Source organism: Natrix helvetica (assembly GCF_964273705.1).
Source record: "Natrix helvetica genome assembly, chromosome: 5".
NCBI classification, from domain to species: domain Eukaryota; kingdom Metazoa; phylum Chordata; class Lepidosauria; order Squamata; family Natricidae; genus Natrix; species Natrix helvetica.
The window spans coordinates 89214599-89239089 of NC_138551.1; the positions used below are offsets into that span (position 1 = coordinate 89214599).

At 41.3% G+C, this 24491-nt stretch overlaps 1 protein-coding gene across 1 annotated transcript in view; it reads left to right on the forward strand.

Annotated features, from left to right (window-relative positions):
• Nucleotides 1-24491, forward strand: part of CDH23 (cadherin related 23) — a 677284-nt gene that overhangs the window by 280494 nt on the left and 372299 nt on the right. The window contains exons 10-11 of the mRNA XM_081954507.1: nucleotides 14550-14662; nucleotides 18909-19097. Coding sequence (XP_081810633.1) covers nucleotides 14550-14662; nucleotides 18909-19097 — 302 coding nt within the window. The remainder of the gene's footprint in view (nucleotides 1-14549; nucleotides 14663-18908; nucleotides 19098-24491) is intronic.

The following is a 24491-nucleotide window of genomic DNA, read 5'->3' on the forward strand; positions in this document are numbered from 1 at the left end:
AATCGGTGGTGGGTTCCTACTGGTTCAGACTGGTTCGGCTTAACTGGTAGTGATTTGGCGGCCTGGGTCACTGGAACCGGCAGCGACCCAGGCCTCCCAGGTCCCAAACCGGTTCTCCGGGCAGCGCCTACAGCGGCACCATCTTATTTTTTGCTTCTGCGCATGCGCAGAGCAATTTTTATTACAATGTGCATTAAGCGTGCGCAGCGACGAGTGAACTGGCAGTAGTGACTGCCAGAACCCACCCCTGAAGGAAATGTATAATAAGACTTGAATTCTGTTGTTATTATTTTTGTTTTACATTATCTGCCAAATATTTTTTTTGCTTTCCTATTCAATTTTATTATGAGTTTTGTGCACATTTCCCCTCCCCCCCAATAACTTATTTTCAGCTCTATGTAACTTGCTATACACAAATAGGTAAAGGTAAAGGTTCCCCTCGCACATATGCGCTAGTGAGCACCACCCAACTCTAATGGGTGGTGCTCATCTCCGTTTCAAAGCTGAAGAGCCAGCGCTGTCCAATGATGTCTCCGTGGTCATGTGGCTGACATGACTAAATGCCGAAGGCGCACGGAACGCTGTTACCTTCCCACCAAAGTGGTCCCTATTTTTCTACTTGCATTTTTACATGCTTTCAAACTGCTAAGTTAGCAGAAATTGGGACAAGTAACAGGAGCTTATTCCATTACACTTAATCCCATTAAACAGGAGCTTATTCCTTTACAATGCTAGGGATTCGAACTCCCGACCTTTCTGATCGACAAGCTGAGCGTCTTAGCCACTCAGCCACCCTGTTCCTTATACATCAAGGCAACTTGAAAAAAAGTGAAGCAGTGTGGGAGCTAGCTAATGTGTTGCTGGGAAACAATTAAGAGGTCCTAGCCCATGGGAAGTTGAAATAAAAGCTTCCTGGTGCAAGACAATGATAACTACTTCCATTTTGTAGTCCTGAAGAGAATATCACCAGGAATCAAGGACCACTGTGAGACTTTACTTGACATGAGTTACACAGAGAGCACGAAAGAGAGAGAGAGAGACAGAGAGAAAATTAAAGAGGTCATTTAAAATAAAAACATCAAATTTTCTCCTTAGATTGCCCATTTTAACAGAGATAGCTCTGTTAAACACCTATAGCAGTCTGAATGGTTAAAAGACAGTATTTATCCAGAAAATATGAGGAAGATTTTACAGTTTCATCTGTATGTAGTTCATCAGTCAAAACTTCATATTGGGGGGGGGGGGGGGCATAAGAACAATTGCTGTCTCTATGGTGGGTAGGACATTTGAAGAGTGGGGAGACAGAAGCTTCATTAGATTGCTGGAAAAGCACCTTGAATTTGTTTGCTGAATTCACCGGATTCCAAAAGATTAGGTTCTCAGCAGAAGTCTTTGTAACAAAGAGCTAATCTTAGATTGTTTTGCTGCTTTGGCTGCCTTCGGGCTCCATAGTGGATCATACATCTCTTTATCTTGCTCATAGCAATGAGAATTTTTAAGCTGCAGGGCAGAGTTATGGGCATGTACTATAATCAGAATATGGGAATAAAATGAGATCATAGGAACATTTTAAAAAAAATTGAAAAAAGAGCTACAAGTCAAATAAAACAAGTACTGAAAAGAGAACAGTAACTGGGCTGTCCTTCTCATATCATCTTAGAAGAGAAAAAGTGTCACGGTAGTGATTTAAGAGCTCACCAACTTTCAATGATGTAATGATTGGAATAAGTCAGCAAGGGTTTTTTGGCTGTTATCCCTTTAAGAGCCTGTATAATAATAAGAGCCCTGTTAGTCTCTCTCTCTCTCTCTCTCACTGTGTGTGTTTCATTGCTGTAATTTCTTATTGTTTGATCTCTGCCTATAGTATGTGTATGTATAGTATATATTCTTTTGCAAAAGGTCTTCTAATCCAACTCCCTGCTTAGGCAGGAAACCCTACACCACCAAACAAATGGATATCCAACATCTTCTTAAAAACGTCCAGTTTTGGAGCATTCACAACTTCTAGAGGCAAGTTGTTCCATTGATTAAATGGAACAACTTGATAAACATATATAAAAACACTATTTTATGACAAACTTCTATTTGCTGTTATTACTCCTGGATTGCCTCACGTAGTAAAGCTATGCGCACTCTGACAAAAATATGTGATTACAACCTGTTGATTCTTTTTTTTTTTCTGCTTTGCTTTTTCTTATCTTGACTTTGAAATTCAAGAGCTAAGTACCAGGTTAGACTAAATGGTGAAATGTCAGGCACAAAGAATTGGAACCACACACTAAGTTCCAGTTAAGATGATTTATTGCTTATGCCTATACACAAGAATCTAGTAAATAAGTAGTCATCACTAATTTGGAGCTAGACAAAAGTCAACAGAATTCAAAAGAGGTTGGACTTAGCCCATTTATAACAACATAAGGACTCTAAGCTTATTCCTCTCTTGACTTCACCCTCAGGCTCTGTCTGCTCTTCTCCTACATCAGGGGTATCAAACTTGATTTCACTGAGGGCCACATCAGGGTTGTGTTTGATCTCGGAGGAGGGGGAGTGGCCAGGTGGCAAAAACAGAGCGTACAGCCTCCCTGGGCCTCCATTTTTGCTGGCAGAGGGCTGCAGGAGGCCGTCACGGCCAAAAACAGAGCCCGAGGGGGCCTTGCGCAGCCTCCCTGAGCCAGAGATTGGTTCCTACCAGTTCGGACCGGTTTGGCCAAATAGGTAGTAACTTGGCTGCCCACGCCCCCAAGCTGGTTCTATCAACGGCGCCATAGGCACTACCGTCTTGGTTTTTTGCTTCTACGCATGCGCAGAAGCATTTTTACCTACTGTGCATGCACGCAATGCGCATCATGCGTGTGCGCACCCAAAGTGTGTTCCTGAGCAAACCGGTAGTAGAAGAAGCCGGAACCCAACCCTGCCCTACATTTTCACTGGCAGAGGCACAATGGGCTGGTCCTTTGCTGTTTCCAGGGTGGCCCCACAGGCCAGATCTAAGCACCCCGTGGGCCGGATCCGGTCCCCGGGCCTTGCGCTTGACATCCCTGAACTAACACAATACCCAGTAAGTGATAATTCCCTTGATGTTCTGCTGGAGCTAATAGAAAAAAAAAGTACTGATCCATAAATAGATACTAAGGAGACCATTTTCATGAACCAAAATGAAACATCTAGAAAAGAAAGAGTTATCTATCTGTCTCTAGGATAGTATGGTCTTGATTTGAATGAACCCATTCTTGAGGAGGTGTTTTGTTTATATTTTAAAAATGCGTACAATCTGAGTTCCTTTTATTAACAAGTCTCAGCCTTTTGCCATGATGTATCTGAATAATTCATAAAATTGACCCCTGCGCCACAGTGAACTTGTTCCAGATTTACCACCCTGAGCCATGTGGGATGCTCCCCCAGAAGAACAGCTCCCATGCTGCTAGTCATTTTAAGGCCCTCCATGATGCATAAAAATTTAAAAATTTAAATTTTATGACTCAGCCATACCCATTACCCATCAAACTGTTAAAGCATGTGGAAATATTTATGCTGTGCCAATGTAATATTACCAGCAGTGTACAAATGCTAGTCCTCGTATGACTGACAAATTTCACACTTGTTGAGAGACAGACCATGGTGAGACTCTGGGGAACAGAGACAGAGAGAGAGAGAGAGAGAGAAAGAAACGGACTGGAATGTCTCTACTAACATTTTCGGAATCTTGAAAGCAAGTGTAAGACACAGAAAGCTAGGCCTGAAATGAAATCTCTATAATTTTTAAAGAAAGATTGAAAGAACAGACCAAAATTCATTATAAAGTTTGGAGGGGCACATAGGCCTTCTTCAGTTCTTTCTCATCATTTCTTCTTTCCTTCCTTTTTTCCTTCCTTCCCTTCTTTTCTCTTTCCCTCTCGTTCCTTTCTCCCTCCCTCTGTTGTGACTCGCCAGCAGCCAGCAGAGCTGGCAGCAGATTCGGACAATGAGGAGGTTGTGAAGGAACATGGGCCATTCCTGGAGTCTGGGGAAGGCTCTGATAAGGGCTCTGTGTCAGAGGCAGAGAGGGGGCCAGAGCCATATGCCATGTCACGATGTTAAAAAGTTTGCTAGGCCTGAACTGCCTAAACTGACATTCAAGAGTTAAACTAAGAAAGCTTTATTGCGCAGGTCATAAAACAAAAAGTTCTTATCTGAAAGTGATTTATTGCGCACGCGTTACACATTCCAAAAATTCTTCTCTTCTTTGTTCGGCAGCCAACTTTGGCAAACGTAGCTTTCATTATCAAAATGTAACCAATTAGTTATTTTCTGTTTCATTTACTTTTATTATTTTATTATTAAAGTTTGTTTATTAATTAGAATATTTTAAAGACTTATTTTTCTCAATATCTCAAAAGATATGCGGAAGGGAATCAGCCACGGTCCATTGATCTCCAACAGGGTGTTTTTCCCCTGACATGCCAGTTATCAGCTGCCTTCAGAGTCAGACATCAGTGAGGCAGACAAACAGCTGGAGCCTGTTCCCAGTGTGCGCATGCACAGAGTTGCCAGATAAAGGGAACAGCTAAATAACTGGGGTCGACTTGGGAGTAAGGCCACAGGTGGACGATGAATGGACCCTCCCAGAGGAAATAAAAGAGGAGTGAAAGGGGAGTGGAGTTTGCAGGAGACAATTAATTAGGTCAGATCACCCTCATTCATTGAATAGCAGTTCCTCCATTATGCCCTCGGCAGGGTCCGTCTCCCTTCTTTAACATGCCGGAAGGAGTGTAATGCTATCATACTACAAGTTACGTCTCTTTAGAACATGCATGTGATATTACAACACACATACAAAAGAGGCATTGCTTGTGGCATGATGACGGCATGCTTCATCAGATTGATCTGTTTGACCTCTCCTGCAGATCCTGACTGATGATCTGCTGGTTATTATCCATTGAGTGCTCAGCCTTGAAATAATTGGTTATCGCTGGTTGATACAATAGTATGTTGGCTTTTCTGGTTCAATGGTCTTTATACAATGTATTACTTAGGACAAACTTTATGAATGATCCTGAGATTGTTTGCCGCAGCAGCATGTTCTTTGAGAAAGAAGAAAAATATAAAAATAATCCCCATGAATGACTTCTTTATAGAAGTTACTGAGTTTTGAACTACACAAATAGTTAAATAGGATAGCAAATCCCAAGAAGGAAAAATAGGGTTGAATGGTTTATAGGTAGTTTGGTGTCGTGATTAGGGTAGCAGACTAGAAACTGGTGATCATGAGTTCTGTCCTGCTTTGGGTGACCTTCTGCCAGCCACTCCCTCTTGGCCCCTGAAAGAAGGAGGCAATGGCAAACCACTTCTGAAAATCTTTCCAAGAAAACTGCAAGGTCTCTTTCAGAAATATGAGATGTTTACTCTGGCCAAAAGCATGCATGGAATTTCCCTCCCCTTCTCAAGGTGATAGTAGTCATGGAAACACCTTAGGCATTGACATCCGGCTCCCCTCACTTCCTGAAAGTGACCTGTATAAAACAAAGCAATTTGAGTACAGGTGTATAACTTAGGGATGTGTCCCTCCCCCAGGCTTGCTTGGATTTTCTGCAAGGAATTTTGCTATAAGGCGATCAGCCTGGATATTTCTACTTTTCACCCAAGATGCCTCTGATAAGGGGTAGCCCTTCCACTTGATTAAGTATTGGAGTTGTCTCCTGTGCCACCTTCAATCAAGGATATGCTGAACTTCATAATGGGTTTGGCCCCCTATGACCATAGGACCCGGGGGCTCCCCGGGTAATGGTCTCAGAGTGGATCCAATCACAGGTTTTAAGAGGCTGCTATGGAATGCTGGGTGTATCTTCCCCAACAATCGAGGCAGTTTCAATTGCACTGTGACTGGGTTGATGATCTTTACTATAGGGAATGGTCCCATAAATTTTGGCCCCAGTTTCTTGCTAGGCAGTTTTAATCTCAAATATTTTGTGGAGAGATAAACCTTCTCTCCCACCCGGAATGGCCGTTGCGGAGCCCGGTGTTGGTCTGCCTGTTTCTTATAGGTTTGTGCCGCTTTAGCCAGTGCCTTTTTGACATTTTCCCAGGTCACTTTCAGCATCGACATCCAGTCAGCCAAGCTGACTGAGGAGGGGGGATCCCTTGGATACTCAGGCATTGGGACGAAGTCCATACCACTCACTATTTTGAATGGCGTGAGTCCTGTGCTACTGTGGACAGCATTATTGTACACGACCTCAGCAAAAGATAAAAGGTCTGCCCAATTGGACTGCTGATAGTTCACGTAACACCTCAGGTACTGTTCTACCATGGCATTCAGTTTCTCTGCTGCCCCATTGGTGCTCGGATGAAAAGCTGAACTAAGACCCTGAGATGATCCAATGGACCGCAGGAACTCCCTCCAGAACTTAGCCGTGAACTGGACCCCTCTGTCTGAGATAATTCTTTGAGGTACTCCATGCAGTCGGTAGATATGCTTCACGAACAGTTTAGCCAGCTTGTGAGCTGAGGGTAATCCTCTACAGGGTATGAAGTATGCCTGTTTGGAGAACAGGTCTATTACAGTCCAAATCACTGTGTTTCCCCCACTTTTTGGCAACTCTACTATAAAGTCCATTGTGATCTCCTCCCACGGCCTCGTTGGCACCTATTCGGGAGAACCGGTTGTTAACTTTCTAAGCAGTTCGGAGAACCGGTTGTTGGAAGAAATCTTTTGTTTTTTCCCAGTTTACAGGGCTAATCCTGTAAGGAAGGCAGGAAGGAAACATTCTGGTGTTGCTTCTAGCCTAATCTTTATTGCCCTGCTTACAAAAACCGCCTCTCTGGTTAACCCTTATTACACTGTAACAGCGAAGGTGAAGCGCCAATCAACCTGAGTGACGTTGAGTTGGCCATGCCCATCCAGTCACATGACCACTGAGCCCCGCCTACCCAGCTGGTCATTAGGACAGAGAACCGGTTGTTACATTATTTGAATCCCACCACTGTCTGGTGATATTCAGTGCCTCAAAGGAGGAAGGTAGAAGTTACAAGGGAGTGGTCCTGAACACCTCAGAATTCAAGGTGAAATTCAGTCAGGTAGTCCAAGCTGCTGATAGACTATTTATATAGTGATGACTGTGCCTGTTGCCGATTCTGTGAACCACATCCAACAGCATCTATTTCAGCAAGAGGAGCCCTGACAGAGCACATTTTGATTAATAAATTATCTACTTCATATAGCATAGGCTTAGTTCTCCTTCCACGTCCCATGAAAGTCATTCCCTCGACGCTTAGCAAATCCCAGGCAGCGGGTGTCTCGACAGCAAATGTCCCTTCATTTAGAAAAAGAGGACTGCTGGGATATTTGCCTAAAAGCACTTTCACGAGAGGTATTAAAGGTCAACGAGAATTGAAATGTATGACATATGTGACATAATCTTACCTTTTAGGCCCTCAATCGTTACTCCAGTTCATTAGTTTGGGAGTCAGGAAGATCAAAGTGCAGAAGCAGAGCATATATTCTGACCTTCAGGATGCCCTCTTACCTTTCCTGGTCTGACTATCAGAATCATTGAATATCACATGACGTTTTTGCCTGCTGATTTACTTTTTCTTTTAAAGATTGCTAACTTATCAAGGCGAGATCCAACCTAGAAATTTCCTGACAGTGAGAACAATTAATCAGTGGAACGGCTTGCCTTTGGAAGTTGTAGGTGCTCCATCACCGAAGGTTTTTAAGAAGAGATTGGGCAGCTATTTATCCAGAATGACATAGGGCTGTGACGGCGAATCTATGGCACTCGTGCCACAGGTGGCACGCGCAGCCATTGCCCTATGTCAGCTCCAGCGTGCAGGCCACCTGATTTTCGGCTTCTCCAGAGGCCTTCTTTCTACCCTTTTTCAACACTTTTGAGGCAATTTCGGGGGCTTTTTTGGCTCATTTTGAGGCTTTTCTTGGCCCTTTTTTGAGGCTTTTCTTGGCCCATTTTTGAGGCTTTTTTCAGCCTGTTTTCGAGGCTTTTCTTGGCCCATTTTTGAGCCCCTCCCCCATTTATTTGGCCTTTTCTGGCCCTATTGTTGAGGCTTTCCCCCCTCCCCCATTTTTGAGGCTTTTTTGGCCAATTCTTGAGGCTTTTTTGGCCCATTTTGAGGCTTTTTTGGCCCATTCTTGAGCCTTTTTTTGGCCCATTCTTGAGGCTTTTTTGGCCCATGTTGAGGTGTTTTTTGGCCCATTCATGAGGCTTTTCTTGGCCCATTTTTGAGCCCCTCCCCCATTTATTTGGCCTTTTCTGGCCCTATTGTTGAGGCTTTCCCCCCTCCCCCATTTTTGAGGCTTTTTTGGCCAATTCTTGAGGCTTTTTTGGCCCATTTTGAGGCTTTTTTGGCCCATTCTTGAGCCTTTTTTTGGCCCATTCTTGAGGCTTTTTTGGCCCATGTTGAGGTGTTTTTTGGCCCATTCATGAGGCTTTTTTGGCCCATTTTGAGGCTTTTTTTGGCTCATTCTTGAGGATTTTCTTGAACCTTTTTGAGGCTTTTTTGGCTTGTTTTTGAGGCTTTTTTTTGGCTTGTTTTTGAGGCTTTTCTTGGCTCATTTTTGAAAAAGACCCTAAAATTGGCCAAAAAAAGGCCTGAAAAAGGCCTGAAAACAAGGTGTGCAGAGGCCAAAAAAAAGGCTGGCAGGTGGGTGGGCCTTCGTCAATATTCAGTCTATAAGATGCAGAGACATTTTCACCCCCTTTTGGGAGACAAAAGCTTATAGTGTGAAAAATACGGTTACTCCATTTTTCCTTATTTTTTTTCTTTTCTCTTCTCTTTCTTTTCTGGCTCTACTGTATGTAAAAACATCTTTGTCTAACATTTTTTTAGTATTTAAGATATTGGTTACTGAAGCAGGCTTTAATGTAACGTGCACTGATATTTTGGGAAAGTATTAATCTTTGTTGGGTTGAGGGAAAATAATGGCAACTTCTCAGAAAGAAAGTAAAATCTGTTACTACTGGTTTCAAAACGCTTTATTTTACATACAGAATGTTCATATATATGCTAAAGACAGAGATTTCTTACTTCTGTCACTTTTAATCAACCTTTTAAATCTCCAAGGGTTTGTTCCTTTCTACTAATTCCTCTTAGCTAGAATTCAAGTTTAACCTTGACATTTTCCCTGTACTTAAGAATGTCTTTCCACTTACAGCTTCCCCACCTGATACTTGCACAAACAGGACACTCTTTTCACCAGCCATTCACTTTCTCCTCCTCCCCCCCCCTCCTCCTCCTCCTCCTCCTCCTCCTCCTCCTCCTCCTCCTTAGAAAGATTTCTGAGCCATGAGATGCATGCTTGCTATGGGCTTAGATAATTCTGGTCTTCATCTTTTTCTGTTTTCTCTACAACAGTTTCCAACTATCTATTGCTTCACAACATGGGGCGCAGGGGCTCAGTGGATAAGATGCCGAGCTTGTCGATCAGAAAGGTTGGCAGTTTGGTGGTTCAAATCACTAGCGCCGCGTAACAGAGTGAGCTCCCAGCTTCTGCCAACCTAGCAGTTCGAAAGCATGTAAAAATGCAAGTAGGAAAATAGAGACCACCCTTGGTGGGAAGGTAACAGCGTTCCATGCGTCTTTAGTGTTTAGTCATGCCGTTCATATGACCACGGAGATGTCTTCAGACGGTGCTGGCTCTTCAGTTTTGAAATGGAGAAGAGCACCACCACCTAGAGTCGGGAATGACTAGCATATTGATTAGCGGCAGAAAGGGAGAGAGGGAGAGGGGGAGGAAGAAGGAGAGAGGGTGGGGAGAGGGAGAGAGAGGAAGAGGGAGAGAGAAAGCGTGGGGGAAACCGAGGAAGGGAGGGGGAGATAAAGAGAGGGAGGGTGAGAAAGAGAGGGAGTGGAATGAGGGGGAAAAGGAAGAGAGAGAGAAGGGAATCAAAAGGGGGTCAGATAGCCACTAACCTTTGCAGTGATTTCCATTAATTGGTCTAAATGTTGCAAGATCCAGGCTTCTGTAGCCCAATCAATATCCACAAGGATATTTAATAACTGGACATTGTGAACATTTCATGCAGCTGGACAAGATTATTTTTTTAAATCAACTACGCTGATTTCAGTAAGGTATTACTAGTGTGGCATAAATACAGAATCTTTGTAACAAGAATTTTCCAGCCTTCATTTGCAGCAGCCCATCTCTGGTTCGGCTGCAAGTAAATAATATATCTGCTTTAATTCCCATGAATCCAATATTGAGATTTTAAAACATAAATTAGAAGTAGTAGAAACTCTACCAGAACCTTCAAATTAAATCCAGTGTCACTATATAAAATGAGATATGCATCATGATGAGAGCTTCTTCCTTGCTCCCTTCATGCTGTCTCGCTTACTGTAAATAAGTTTAGGGAGAAAACATAAGTTCTGGGACATCCATGGTCTAGGTATTTCCCTTGCTGGTGCTCCTAACTTTTTTAAATTAGAAGTGCTGATGTATCTTATAATGTGCATCTCCCTTATGTATTCACTGAAATATATTAGCAGCAGCAATAGTATGTGGGAAGCAGCAATGGTTTTGATGAACACTGAAAGTTTCTGTTGTGGCCAGTCAGCATCCAGCGGAGCTGGCAGCAGAGTTGGATAGTGAGGAGGTTGGAAAGGGACTTGGGCCGGTCCTGGAGGCTGGGGAAGGCTCGGTTGAGGGCTCTGCATTGGAGGCAGAGAAGGGGCCAAGGCCATCTGGCAGTGATCAGCTGCCTTTGGAGCTAGAAAGCAGTGATGCAGAGGAACAGCTGGAGCCTGTTCCCAGTGGGTGCATGCACAGAGCTGCCAGAAGAAAAGAACAGCTAAATCAGGATTTCTTGGGAGTAAAGTAATAGGTGGATGGTGAATGGCCCCTCCCATAGGGAATAAAAGAAGAGCGAAAGGGGAGTGGGCTTTTGTAGGAAACAATTCTTTCGTTCGTTCATTTCAGGAGTGTGACAATCTGTGAATCTCAGCAACTCCGTGCCAAGTCTTTCTTTGCACAGCACTGCGTTTGGAAAATATTTACATGGCAGCTTTCCAAGCTAGATAAGGTCTGTGGTCCTAACTTCACATTTGAAGCACTGTTTGCCAGGCCTTTGCTGAATGTGAATGAGAGAAATTCACATTCGTTTAATAAAAGGGGTTTTGTCGGGACCAGGAATCTGCTTCGTGCTTTTGGGGGGAAGCCTAGGACAGAACACTTTCTACTTTCTTTGTCTAGAAAGATAAAGGCAAGCTTATCAGCTTGTGAACATTTGGAGATGACTAGTGAATGCTGCAGAAAGCATATAGGTGGTCCTTCCATCTTTCACATGTTACATATTGCCTAGGGCTTTTCAGCCATAGATCCAAGAGGAACAATAGAGATGTCAAGTGGGCTTGGTGTGTGTGTGTGTGTGTGTGTGTGTGTGTGTGTGTGTGTGTGTAGAGAGAGGGAGAGAGAGAGGGAGAGAGAGAGAGAGAGAGAAAGAGAGAAATTGCTATTAGATCATTAGAGCAGATAGACCAATTGAAAGCCATCACACTGTTTTGTAGAACTGCACAGTCAGCTGCATGCCAAACTGAACTTAGCCCAAGCTGGGGGGTTTTAGTGGGTCAAGAAATGGATAGAAAGTTGACAATAAAATAAAAGCAACAATTCTTTATAGAGGTAGAGGAAGGGTAGGGAGTCACTGATCACCAAGGGAAAGTATGTAACCACACAAACGTGTGCTTTAGAGTAGAAGAATGAGGAGAGATGCTGTGCTTATCCCATCTTCCCCAATTTGGATGGGTGGTTAAGAAATATGGGATTAAAGTAAAATAACACAATAAAATAAAAATAAAGATGACTTCAAATAGTTGAAGCTAGTCGGAAAACTTCCTGATCAAATTATCCATTCCAGGGGTGTCAAATTAAAGGCCCGGGGGCTGGATCCAGCCTGTGGGGTGCTTAGATCTGTCCTGGAAACAGCAAACACCACTGCCAGCAAAAACACGCGCGGTCCTCCCAAGCTCCGTTTTCGCTGTCAGAAGGAGCCGTTGCAACTGAAAACGGAGCTCAGGAGCCCATTTTCGCTGGCAGAGCCTTTGGGCCACCACAGGTGCCCCCCCTAACACGAGTGATGTCATGCTGATCACACCCATCCCAGCCCTTCAAGATCAAACACAATCCTGATGCAGTCCTCAATGAAATTGAGTTTGACACCCCTGATCTATTCCTTCACAGTGATGACTCTGGGAAAATGAAATGATTGGGCAAGATTCAGATACAATAAGGCACCTGTCTTTCGTGTGTCCCCCTATATTTTTAAGAAATCTCTTTCCATGTTTCCTGAATGTTATTTTTTTTCTTTTACTACTGGTGGGGAATCAAGAGTGGCTCACTGGCTGGTCCCTAAGGTACCAAGTTCAAGACTCCTGTAATCGGAATGTACAATTTGTAAAACTGAGCTAATTAGTTAACTAGTTAGCGAGCTACCTAATTCGCTAGGGGATGCGGTGGCTCAGTGGCTAAGACGCTGAGCTTGTTGGTCAGAAAGGCTGGCAGTTTAGCGGTTTGAATCCCTAGTGCTGCGTAACAGAACAAGCTCCTGTTACTTGGCCCAGCTTCTGCCAACCTAGCAGTTTGAAAGCACATTAAAAATGGAAGTAGAAAAATAGGGACCACCTTTGGTGGGAAGGTAACAGCGTTCCGTGCGCCTTTCACGTTTAGTCATGCCGGCCACATGACAACGGAGACGTCTTTGGACAGCACTGGCTCTTTGGCTTTGAAACGGAGATCAGCATCGCCCCCTAGAGTTGGAAACGACTAGCACATATGTGCAAGGGGAACCTTTACCTTTATTTAGCTAGCTACTTTTGTTAAACATTGCTAAGTTTGTATTACAGAAACAAAACATCCCAGAAGGGAAATTGCTGTTTTCCCTTTACCTTTTTCTTCCAGTCTGTTCTTTTCACTCTGACTTCTCATAGTTATGGATACAGATCAGGGGTGAAGTCCAGCAGGTTCTGACAGGTTCTAGAAAACTGGTAGCGGAAATTTTTGAGTAGTTCGGAGAACCAGCAAATGCTACCTCTGGCTGGCCCCAGAGTTGGGTGGAAATGGGGATTTTGCAATATTCTTCCCCTACCATGCCCACCAAGCCACGCCCACAGAACCAGTAGTAAAAAAAAAATTCACCACTGATACAGATGTAATGAGTTCCATGTTATATGAGAGTTACTGCTGTGCATTATAGCAAAGACACAAAAATTCCCATTTCTGGTCTATGTTCTGCAAATCATTCCACTCTCCTCTAGAGTGTCCATAATGCTCTAAATTAGGGGTGTCCAACCTTGACCACTTTAAGATTTGTGGATGTCCAACTCCCAGAATTCCCCAGCCAACAAAAAGTTGCCAAGGTGGGACTTTAAACAAAGCCCCCTTGTTCCACCTCATCGTGTCGATGCTGAGCTTGTCAATCAGAAAGGTTGGCAGTTCAGCAGTTCGAATCCCTAGTGCCACGTAATGGAGTGAGCTCCCGTTACTTGTCCCAGCTTCTGCCAACCTAGCAGTTTGAAAGCACGTAAAAATGCAAGTAGAAAAATAGGGACCACCTTTGGTGGGAAGGTAACAGCATTCCGTGCAACTTTGGCGTTTAGTCATGCCAGCCACATGGCAACGGAGACATCTTCGGACAGCGCTGGCTCTTTGGCTTTGAAATGGAGATGAGCACCGCCCCCTAGAGTCGGGAACAACTTGCGCATCTGTGCGAAGGGAATCTTTACCTAAGTGCAGATCTATCTCTATATATAAAAGAATTGCTATGTATGAACAAAAACTATGAATACATTTCCATTTTAAAAGGAGCAGTTTGAGACTTCCAACATTGCCTGAAGTTTTTGTGATATTATCAGAAGTTATTCAGTTCTATCCTATATCTTGTTAGACTGAGGCAATGGGAAATTGGGTTTAGATATTTTTTTTAATGAAATGCTTTAAATTCACATCATAATATGCCATTGGCTTTGGGTTCTAGACAACACAACCTTTTTACTTCTCAAGCTTCTCTTTGCAGTTTACGTTCTGTTATGTACCTAACACAGCTTTCTCTGAATGTCTGCCTTTAAACTTTAAATATTATTATTTTTTGTAACAGTTTTTTATTTTTCAATTTTAAAATACATATATTCCATCTTTCCTTAAACAGTGCTTCGTCTGGGCAGAGATATCTGTGCAACATTCTTCCATAACTTATAATGCATTATACAATTAAATCTTGTGTCTCATTTTCTTCTTAAAATATCTTCTAGTATATCTTCTAATATATATACAGTAATAACATTGATTATAGCTATTTTTATCATGTTCATGCTGACAATTATCATTTTATTCTTATCTCTATCTTAATACATTTTCTATATTGTGTGTGAGTGTGTGTCTGCGTGAATGAATGATATGGGAATTATTTTATCAATAGAGAATAAAAAAGAAAATTGGAAATAAAAGAAGATAAAAAGAAGAATAGAAAATGTATTAAGATAGAACCTATATATTAATTCTCAGGCTTTTTATGCTTTTCATGGGAGTTTATTTGTGCTTATCCTGTTTATTTTATTGTCAGGCAACACCAACAGTATCTTTGCACTGGACTACATCAGTGGTGCTTTAACTCTGAATGGGCCACTGGACCGAGAAAATCCGTTTTACAGTGCTGGATTTATTCTTACAGTGAAGGTAAGAGAAAAAACCTGAGCCACTATTCAGAACATCTCAAAGAGAGAAAAAAATAACATAATATGTTTTTTCTCCCTTGATTGTGGCATAGTTAGTGATATTCCTGACCAGTTATGTGGTACCATCTCATCAAGGTGTTAAACTCAATAATGGGCTTTAGTATTTAAATGGGAAGTAACTACAACATTTCAGGATTGTAGGCCAGATTGAGAGGGTTAATAACTTCTCTTCTGTATTTTTTTGTGACATCACAAGCAGACAATCTCAACTCAGAGGAAACTGTATTATTAACTAGCTGATAACCTGGCATTGCCATGGCAACTCCACTGCGCTGTACAGTAGAATCTATTTTAAGGCACAACAGGCTGTATCTTAACAGAACAGAACTTAACAGAACATATACCCCAAAAGGAAAGGAAACTGTATTATTAACTAGCTGATAACCCGGCGTTGCCCAGATATTTATTTATCCCAATCCTGTATTAGACAGAAATGGCAATGTCAAGTGGCAACGTAAGTGCAGAATGGACTTTCCTCCCTCCGTCCATGAACGTTGCCACAATTCCTGAAGAGGCGGTGGCAAGAACAACTTCTCCCTGAGCCCTGATTTCGGCGACAATTACATTAGTTAAAAAGGTTTTCCCTGTATCCCCAGAAGTGTAATTTCTAATGTTGGATTTCCCTCCTTACCAGAGGGAGCCCCCTTGTGGAGCACTGTGAAGCTGTTGCCACGGCAACTCTGCGCTGTACAGGAGATGCCATTTTAAGGCACAACAGGCTGTATCTTAACAGAACACACATCCCAAGAGGTGTTAGGGGTGTCTTACCCCCACAGTATTTGTTTCTAGAGAGTAAATAATGTGTGTACCAAGCTTGGTTGAAATTGCTTGAGGCGTTCCAGATTTATGCTGGAACACACACACACACACACGTGCGTGCGTGTGTGTGTGTGTGTTATAGATTAGATAATAACATGAGAACCAATTTGGTTTAGTGATTAAGGCATCTGGCTAGAAACCAGGAGACTGTGAGTTCTAGTTCTGCCTTAGGCATACAAACCAGTTGAGTAACTTTGACCCAATCTCTCCCAGTCCAATCCAGGGCTGTGGTGGGAAAAAGGAGGAGGAGGAGGAAGAGGAGGAGGAGGAGGAGGAGGAGGAGGGAGTTTTAGGCATGTGTGCCACCTTGAGTTATTTATAAAAAAAATAATAAAGGTAGGATAAAGATAAATAATCACTCCCCATGGCGTTATTAAGATTTAAGAAAAAAGCTAAAGAGGAATATCACATGAAATGAAAATGGCAGATGTTTTGGAAAATTGGATTTTGAAATGTGACTTAGATGTGAAAATGTGAGAACTGGAAATATTTTTTTAGCTGTGCACCCAATGGTCTTCACCCATTTGAAATGGATTTCTGTATATCAGAATCTACCCCATGATGGACTATTAAAGTTGTTTCAAAACTCCATTATGAGAGATATATATTTACTTGTGTTAAACATTTCCTAGAAATACCTGCTTGGGTTTTGACCACCACTCACAATGTCAGCAAGCATTTTTCACACTTGCAGCCACTGCAACATCCCCATGGTCACATGATCAAAATTCAGACGCTTGACAATTGACTCATATTTATGACGGTTGCAGTGTCCTTGGGTCATGTGATTCCCTTTTGCAACCTTCTAACAAGCAAAGTCAATGGAGAAGCCAGATTCACTTAACAACCGTGTTACTAATTTAACAACTACAATCATTCACTTAACAACTGTGGCTAGAAAGTTCATAAAATCAGGCAAAATTCACTTTAACACATGTCTCACTTAGCAACAGAAACTTTGGGCTGAATTATGGTCATAAGCTGAGGCCTTCCTGTACCTTAATGGAAATGAGTTGTAAGAAAAGTAACCCCTTAAGAAAAAAAATGCATGCATTATCAATCACCATTCCACAGGAGTTTGATCTTTCTTCTTCTCTTCCAATTCCCCCCCACCCCCTATTTACTGATTTTAGATAGGAAAGAAATGTAGAACAGTCCTCACATTTCCAAAAACGATGCAGTGTTTGATGACAGTGTTGGAATCAGCTTAGCTACAAATACTCAAATAGCCCTTTTCAATTCTGCAAACCTCTCCCCGCCTCCCCACCCCCCATCACAGATCTTTAATTAAAATCAATATAAAGCTGGAAACATATTTAGTGAATTAGATTCTACTGAGATGGAAGGGATAGAGGTGGGAGAGAGGGCATCTGCTAGAAGGGTCATTGATTAGGAAAGTATAGCATTTTCCAAAAACTGGAATGATCTCTCTCCCTCCCTCTCTCTCTCTCTCTCTCTCTCTCTCTCTCTCTCTCTCTCTCTCTCTCTCTCTCTCTCTCTCTCTCTCTCTCTCTCTCTCTCTCTCTCTCTCTCTCTCTCTCTCTCTCTCTCTCTCTCTCTCTCTCTCTCTCTCTCTCTCTCTCTCTCACACACACACACACACACACACACACACACACCACCACCACCACCACCACCACCACCACCACCACCACCACCACCTTCTGCTGACTAAGGTAGGACTTTGTCAGGGGGAGAAGTTGGCATCCAATTAGGCCATTTGACCCCTCTTAAGTTTCATTCAGCGGAATTCTACATGGCCAATACGCTATTATTGCTACCCTTGAAATCTTGCTCCTTTCCACAATTCATTTTTCTTTTTAGTTAAAGAAAAATCTGACTGAGGCAAAGCCTTTATTTCAATAGGGAAGAAAATGCTCCCTCACTCAGTCCCTCCCCCTGTTTGCTAAGTTTGAAGCAGAACTGGTAGTGGAAATTGCGGGTGGCCCTGCCCACCTGCCCCGGCTCTATGGCATCCCATTAAGGATCTTTTTTTGCCAAAAGTCCATGGGTTCAGCTAGAGTCATTTTGAGAGTTGATAGAAGGTTTAGCTGCCTTTTTATTTATTGTACGCCGCCCCGAGTCCCTTGTGGAGAGGGAGCGGCTAACAAATCAAATAAATTGAAATTGAAGTTGAATTGCCTTTCAATTGCCCAAGTGGCAGATTATAGGAAGGAAGTGATTACTATTTCTCAACATGGATGTAGTTCCAATGTGTGTCTGAAATAACCTAGTTCAGTGATGGCTAACCTTTTTGTTGTTGCGTGCTGAAAGCACATGCATGCATGTGTGACAGCACGCTCACTCGCACTCATAATGCAATGTGTGTGTGACCCCCCCCCAGCATGCCCTGCCCCCATGCATGCGCATGCGACACCCCCTTCCCATGCTCCCCTTCCCCCTTGCATATGCGCCCCAACCCCCATTTTTGGCTTCCAGGTTGGTGCAGGAGGTGCTTCCAGGTTGGTGCCATGCAAGCTCCCCCTCCTCCCTGTGCCCCATTTTGGGCCTGGAAGGCTTCCTGCACCAACCTGGAAGCCAAATGGGTTGCAGGGGAGCTGCGCAAGATCCCAAAATGCAATGTGAGTGCCACCCTGTGTATGTGCCCCACCTGCTCATACATGGCAGAGATCCGAAGATCAGGTGGCTGGCAGGAGGCGTGCATGCATGCGCAGTGAAGCTGGGATGGGGCGACGGCTGGTGTGCCTGCAGAGAGGGCTCTGCATGTCACCTATGGGTTGCCTGTGTGTCATAGGTTCGCCTAGCTGACAGAAGAGACATGAGATCTGATTCATTCCACACCTGTCCTCTGTACCTGCAACCTATGAACCAGACTTCTTTCCTATATTACAGAATTACAGAGTATTCTCTTGCAATCAACACCTGGTATTATTATTATTATTTTTAGAAACAAAGATTAGATACTTTTAGAAAAAGATATGTTTAGGAATAAAGACACAAGGTAATATAATATTTGTTTTTCCACTCTTGTGCAAACACTATTCTACTGCTGTTAACACGTGTACAATTGAATATGAATTCCCTTTATTATATTTTTCTGGTGAAGTACCCAACAAAAATATTTCTGGTTTTATATCTATGTGTTTCTTTACCATTTTTTTAACCATGTATGTATTTTTGTCCAGTATTTTTTGCCTTTGGGCATGTCCACCACATATAATAATATAAACCCGTTGTGTGATTACATTTCAAGCTTAATCATATGTTTAACTTCTTCCATAGCTTCTGTTGATCTTAGTCACATAGCGCTAATTATATGAAAAGTAGCTGAATCTAAAAGAAATATGAATTCTTGATGATGTCCACAGTTTCTGTGTGAAATTTTATTTTTACTTTATTTTTTTCAGGGAACTGAATTAAATGATGATCGGACGCCTTCCAATGCCACCGTGATGACTACCTTCAACGTCCTCGTTATTGACATAAATGACAATGCTCCTGAATTCAACAGTTCGGAGTACAGTGTGGCTATTCCTGAATTGGCCCAAGTGGGTTTCGCGCTTCCTCTTTTCATCCAAGTGCAGGATAAAGATGAGGTAAAATATGAACAATTGGGATTAAATCATTCTTTTTTTTTGATTGCTTGAATTCTGTTCCTAATGTTTTTCCTTCATATTTTACATAATAGAATATCTGGATAATTAAGATAATTAATTGGAATAATTATTTTTTCTAATTTAAATATATTTATTAAGAGTATCACATTACACATGCCATATTTAATTCAGAATTTACTATATATTGCTTCATTACATATTTATATCTTTAGAAGTCTTCCAAATTATGCAACAACATTCTCCAAAAAATTTACCTTTTTTTTTCAGAGTATAAGATGCACCTTTATCCCCAAAAAAAGGGTGAAAACTTGGGTACATCTTATACACTGAATGTAGCCCCACCCACTCACCGGCCCCAACTCTTTGGCCTCTGCCTCCCAGCAATTTATCTCCTTGCAGCAAATGGGGGCTTGCAGAGGCTGCAATAGGCTATAGCAATCCCTGCAGCCTGAAACAGCTGATGAGCGGGAGAAAGTGAAAGTGAAACTTGGTGTTTGCTCCATGAGGCAAATTGCTGGGAGGCAGAGGCAGATTTTTTTTCCTTGTGCTAATCAGGCTGTTTGCTGCAAGGAGGTAAGTCAATAACTATAAATGCCTATAGAATGTTCAAATTATTAGACTTATTTTTTAAAGACTGCTTTATTATTGTTCTAGACAACTTAACAAAATGAAGAAGCTTTTTAAAGTAAATGCTTGATCTGAAGAGGCCCAGTGCTATTGTATCTTCTTTTAAATGGCAGAGAATAACTATGCTTCCAGAAAGCACATCAATTTTAACAGCGTCTGTACAAGTATAGTCTGAAATGTAACACTACAAACAGTGCATATTGTCTGTGCTGGTTGTTGCAAGGAGGCAGATTGCTAGGAAGCAGAGGCAGATATTTTTCCCTTGTTTTCCTCCTCAAAAGCTAAGTGCGTCTTATACTTTGGAGCGTCTTATACTCTGAAAAATGCGGTAGATTTTTTTAAAATAAAAAAACCCCAACTCATTATTTATAGTTACCATGTATAAAACTCAGCTGTGGCAATTTTATTTTCATTCTACTGTACGCAGATTCCTGCATCCTTGATAGTTTGATGTCATAATTATAATCAATTATGTAATCCATAATTGCATGGAAATAACTTTCATGATGTATCACTAATTTGTGGTTAAGCTAAAGTAACCATGATATGTGGAAAATGGCTGGAGTACCTTTTCAACATCCCATGGTTCCGTCTTTAAAATGATGATGATGATACCATTTATGTTACCTAACAGGTACAGCGGCAGGGTTTTTTGTTGTTTTTTTTGTGTGTGTGTGCATTTAAATGCCTTCCTTTCTCACGTTGTTTTGATAAATGTAGGGTGTTTTGTTCTGGTGGCAATAACATAGGTTTTTCATTCAGAGTCTTCTATGCATTCATGTGTATAAGCCTTTTTAAATTCAGATATGCCACCTGGAATTAAATATTCTGACTATGTGGAAATCAGTGACAATTATAAAAGTGTTGGATTTCACCTACCACTGGGGGCTTCTCATTCCTTTACATCTATACTCCTTAACCATCTACCTAGTCTCCATTGCATAACAAGTTAGCTTTAATTGAGAAATCACTAGGAAATTGATGGTGCCGAATGTGCTTTTCTCCTGTCCGTCTGTTAAACTTTACATTGGGCTCACTTGGAAAACTGACAAAAAATAAAGTTTATTTCCTGTGTGATTTTTTTTTATCAAGATGGTCCCTTGAACAAAAAACTTGAGATTTGTCAAGGTTGAAGGAGATGTGTTATAAAAGGCCATTAGCACAAAACTGGAAATTTCTCTTGTCTGTTCCTTTGCCAGAGTGACAGCTTTTTATTTCTCCTTCATATCAGAATATCTTGGTCCAGTGAGAATTCACCTCTGTGGGTATCAGAAAATCTTTCAGTTGAAGTGTGTATTAAATGACAGGTTCTCCAAGTTATTTGGCTGATTTTCCTTTTGTTTTTCCATAAATACACTCTCTCACACATATACACACATTAAACACAAACACTTACTTATCTTTGCTATAAGATTCTCAAGTGTAAGATAACTCCATTTGTTTTTTAAACTCTATTGACTTCCCAAAATCTTCCTTTCTTGCACGACTGGGGTTCATGCCTTCTTTTGAGATGCAACTAACTACTGATCTGTAGCATCTTTTGGTTTTGGTCTGGAGTTGATAATATGATTCAGCAAAGGCCCTTTGTCTTGGAACACCACTAAAGTTGTTTTTCTTCCAGTCTAATATTGTGCTGTTGAATTACTCATCCAAATTGACTCATATATTCATGCTTTATTGCCTGTGCACCATTCAACCATAGAACTATGCCATAATGTGCAACAGCCTTTAAGTTGGGCTTAAAAGCTTGCAGATGGGTTATACTATAATTTCCATAATTCCAAAGCAGTACATAGGCTAAGGATGTGTTGGATAGCTATCCATTATATTTGGAAGTTACCAGTCTGGGAGATCGTAATGTGCAATATTACCTTTAAGGTTGAGATTGGCAGGTAATAGCTCATTTTTTCTGGGCAAATCTGAGTGATTTACACGAGGAAGTAGTTCCCAAAATTTTAAACCTACAAATAAAAATGATCACTATTTGACTACCATATCCCAGTTCATGCAAAACATTTAATTGAGAAGTAGCCTATTTTGAAATTGGGAAAACAGCAGCAATTGACCAAGCCAACCAACCACCAGAAATTTGGATGTAGTGATAAATGGACCTAAATGTCTTAGGTCTTAGCCATGCCATCTCAACTCTCAAACTGAGATAACTCATTTTAGTCTACCAAGTAAAAGAATGAGGATGAAAAAAATGGATGAATCAACTTCTTCCATTACTGTCATTCTGCACCCAATTTTGGTCACCATATTATAAAAAAGATGTAGAGACTCTGGAAAGAGTGCAGAGAAGAGCAACTAAGGTGATTAAAGAGCTGGAGACTAAAACATCTGAAGAACTGTTGCAGGATTTGGGTATGGCTAGTCTAGAGAAAAGAAGGACTAGGGGAGACATGATAGAAGTGTTCCAGTATTTCAGGGGTTGTCACTAAGAGGAAGGGGTCAACTTATTTTCCAAAGCACCAGAGAACAGGACAAGAAACATTGGATGGAAACTAAACAAGGAAAAAAACAACCTAGAAATAAGGAAAAACTTCCTAATAGCGAGAATAATTATCCACTGGAACCTTCAGAAGTTATGGGTGTTTCATCAGTGGAGGCTTTTAAGAAGAGATTGGACAACCATGTTTTTAAGAATTGATTAGACAAAATCGTATAGGGTCTCCTCATTGAGACTTCCAAGGTCCCTTCCAGCTCTGTTCTGAATGATATCACCAAATTCTTGATAGCTATGGAACACATTTCCAGAATGTGCTTCATATCTGCATCAATCATAATTGTGAGGTTGGTCTCTTGAAAGAGAAGCTTTGTTTAGCAAGGAGGACAATGCACAGAGCCAAATCTATCTTGGAATAGAGTGACCACCATAGACCTTCATGCCTTTAAAGTTTCCATACATTGGAGCAGGACAGTTTTAGCATTCAAGTATGACTGTCCTGTTTTCTGTCCTGCTTATGACGAAAGATGCACTTATGTTTAAAAGGTTTACAAATAGCAGTAGTTTTCTGCCAATAGCTTTGCCAAAGAACTGAGGAGCCAATATTAAAAAGGTGATAGTGGGCAGGGATCAGTGCAGCCGAAAGGAGGTCAAGTGCTTTTGCAAGATGGCAATGGCTTGGAGCATTGTTGGTGTTCATGTGACTTGGTGTTAGGTGAGCTGCCATTGCTTCAATTTATTTCTCTTCCTGTTTCCCTTCCTTTCTCTATGTTTTATCTCTATCTCTGTCCTCTATCTGCTAGCCTAAATAATGGGGATGGTACGCTGACATCATGTGAAGTCCTCACTTGCTACAAGTCTTAGGGAATGCAAAATGTCCTGCTTCCAGATATGCAGAATAATTAGCCCCCACAATCAGTACCATGATTGTATTGTGTCAGAACGTGAGTAAAGAAATTTGGCTTGGTCATCAGTCTTGAATGTCATTCATAATCAAGTAAAGGGTTCCTTTAGAATTTTGTTTTAGAAGTTACTTAAGAAGGAGAGTGAGCAAATCCATGGTTTTTTTTCTTGCGTTCATCCCTACTTTTATCTTTTCTTCATGTGAACCACTTCTACTTGGCATGAGGAGCTTAGCCTTGTTTTTACCTTCTTGCATTGTCAACTTTAGAATGGATGCAAAGTCAGATCCAATTTTTTCATTTGTACGTTTGTGGTTCATGGGATATTCCTGACTCTATTGATACCCCTCATGACTTCACTTGACTTTAATTAAATTCAATGCATTGACGCAGTGGTTCAATGGCTAAGACGCTGAGCTTTTCGATCAGAAAGGTCAGCAGTTTGGTGGCTGGAATCCCTAGCGCTGTGAACGGCGTGAGCTCTCGTTACTTGTCCCAGCTTCTGCCAACCTAGCAGTTCGAAAGCATGTAAAAACACAAATAGAAAAACAGAAACCATCTTTGTTGGGAAGGTAACAGTGTTCCGTCTGCCTTTGATGTTTAGTCATGCCGGCCACATGACCACGGAGACATCTTCGGACAGCGCTGGCTCTTCGGCTTTGAAATGGAGATAACCACCGCCCCTTAGAGTCAGGAACGACTAGCACATATGTGCGAAGGGAACCTTTACCTTTATTGATCCAGTAAACAGATTTTTCAGTAAATAATGCATCAATTTAAATACAATGCAAGAAAAATGCATTTGTCTAAATTAATTCAAAAAAAATCAAAGACATTGCTGGGGGGAAAAACTTTGTATGATAAAATCACATACATGAGAAAGTAGGGAGAAAAAAATTCAGCTGAATTTCTAGGATGCAAAATAATCCATGAATATATTAATTCCCAATATCTTCATAAAAATGATTTTAAAAAAGAAAACAAATCTTATATGTTTATTTACTGTCAGTCACAAGGAGATAATCTGTTGAAATAAGGAATTTATATATAGTCTGATTTAACATTTCTATTTAAAAAAACCTAGTTTCCACAAGCACTATGCACATTCTTAATTTAAAGAATTACTGAAACCACATGGAGATAATTAAAGATATGTAAATCCTCTTATGCTGTGGAATAATATGTTGTTTTCATCAGTATTCATCAGTATTTAGAAAAAAAAAGTTGTCTCCTTCTCTTGTGAATTTATTTTGCTCCTGGAGACTTAATTTAATTTAACTGAATATCTTTATTAGGAGGGAAACTGGATAATAGATTATGATTTTTTTTGTTTTAAAACGTACATTTAGCCACAAGGAAAATGTTGAATACTTCATGAAAAAAGGAGCAATTTAACAC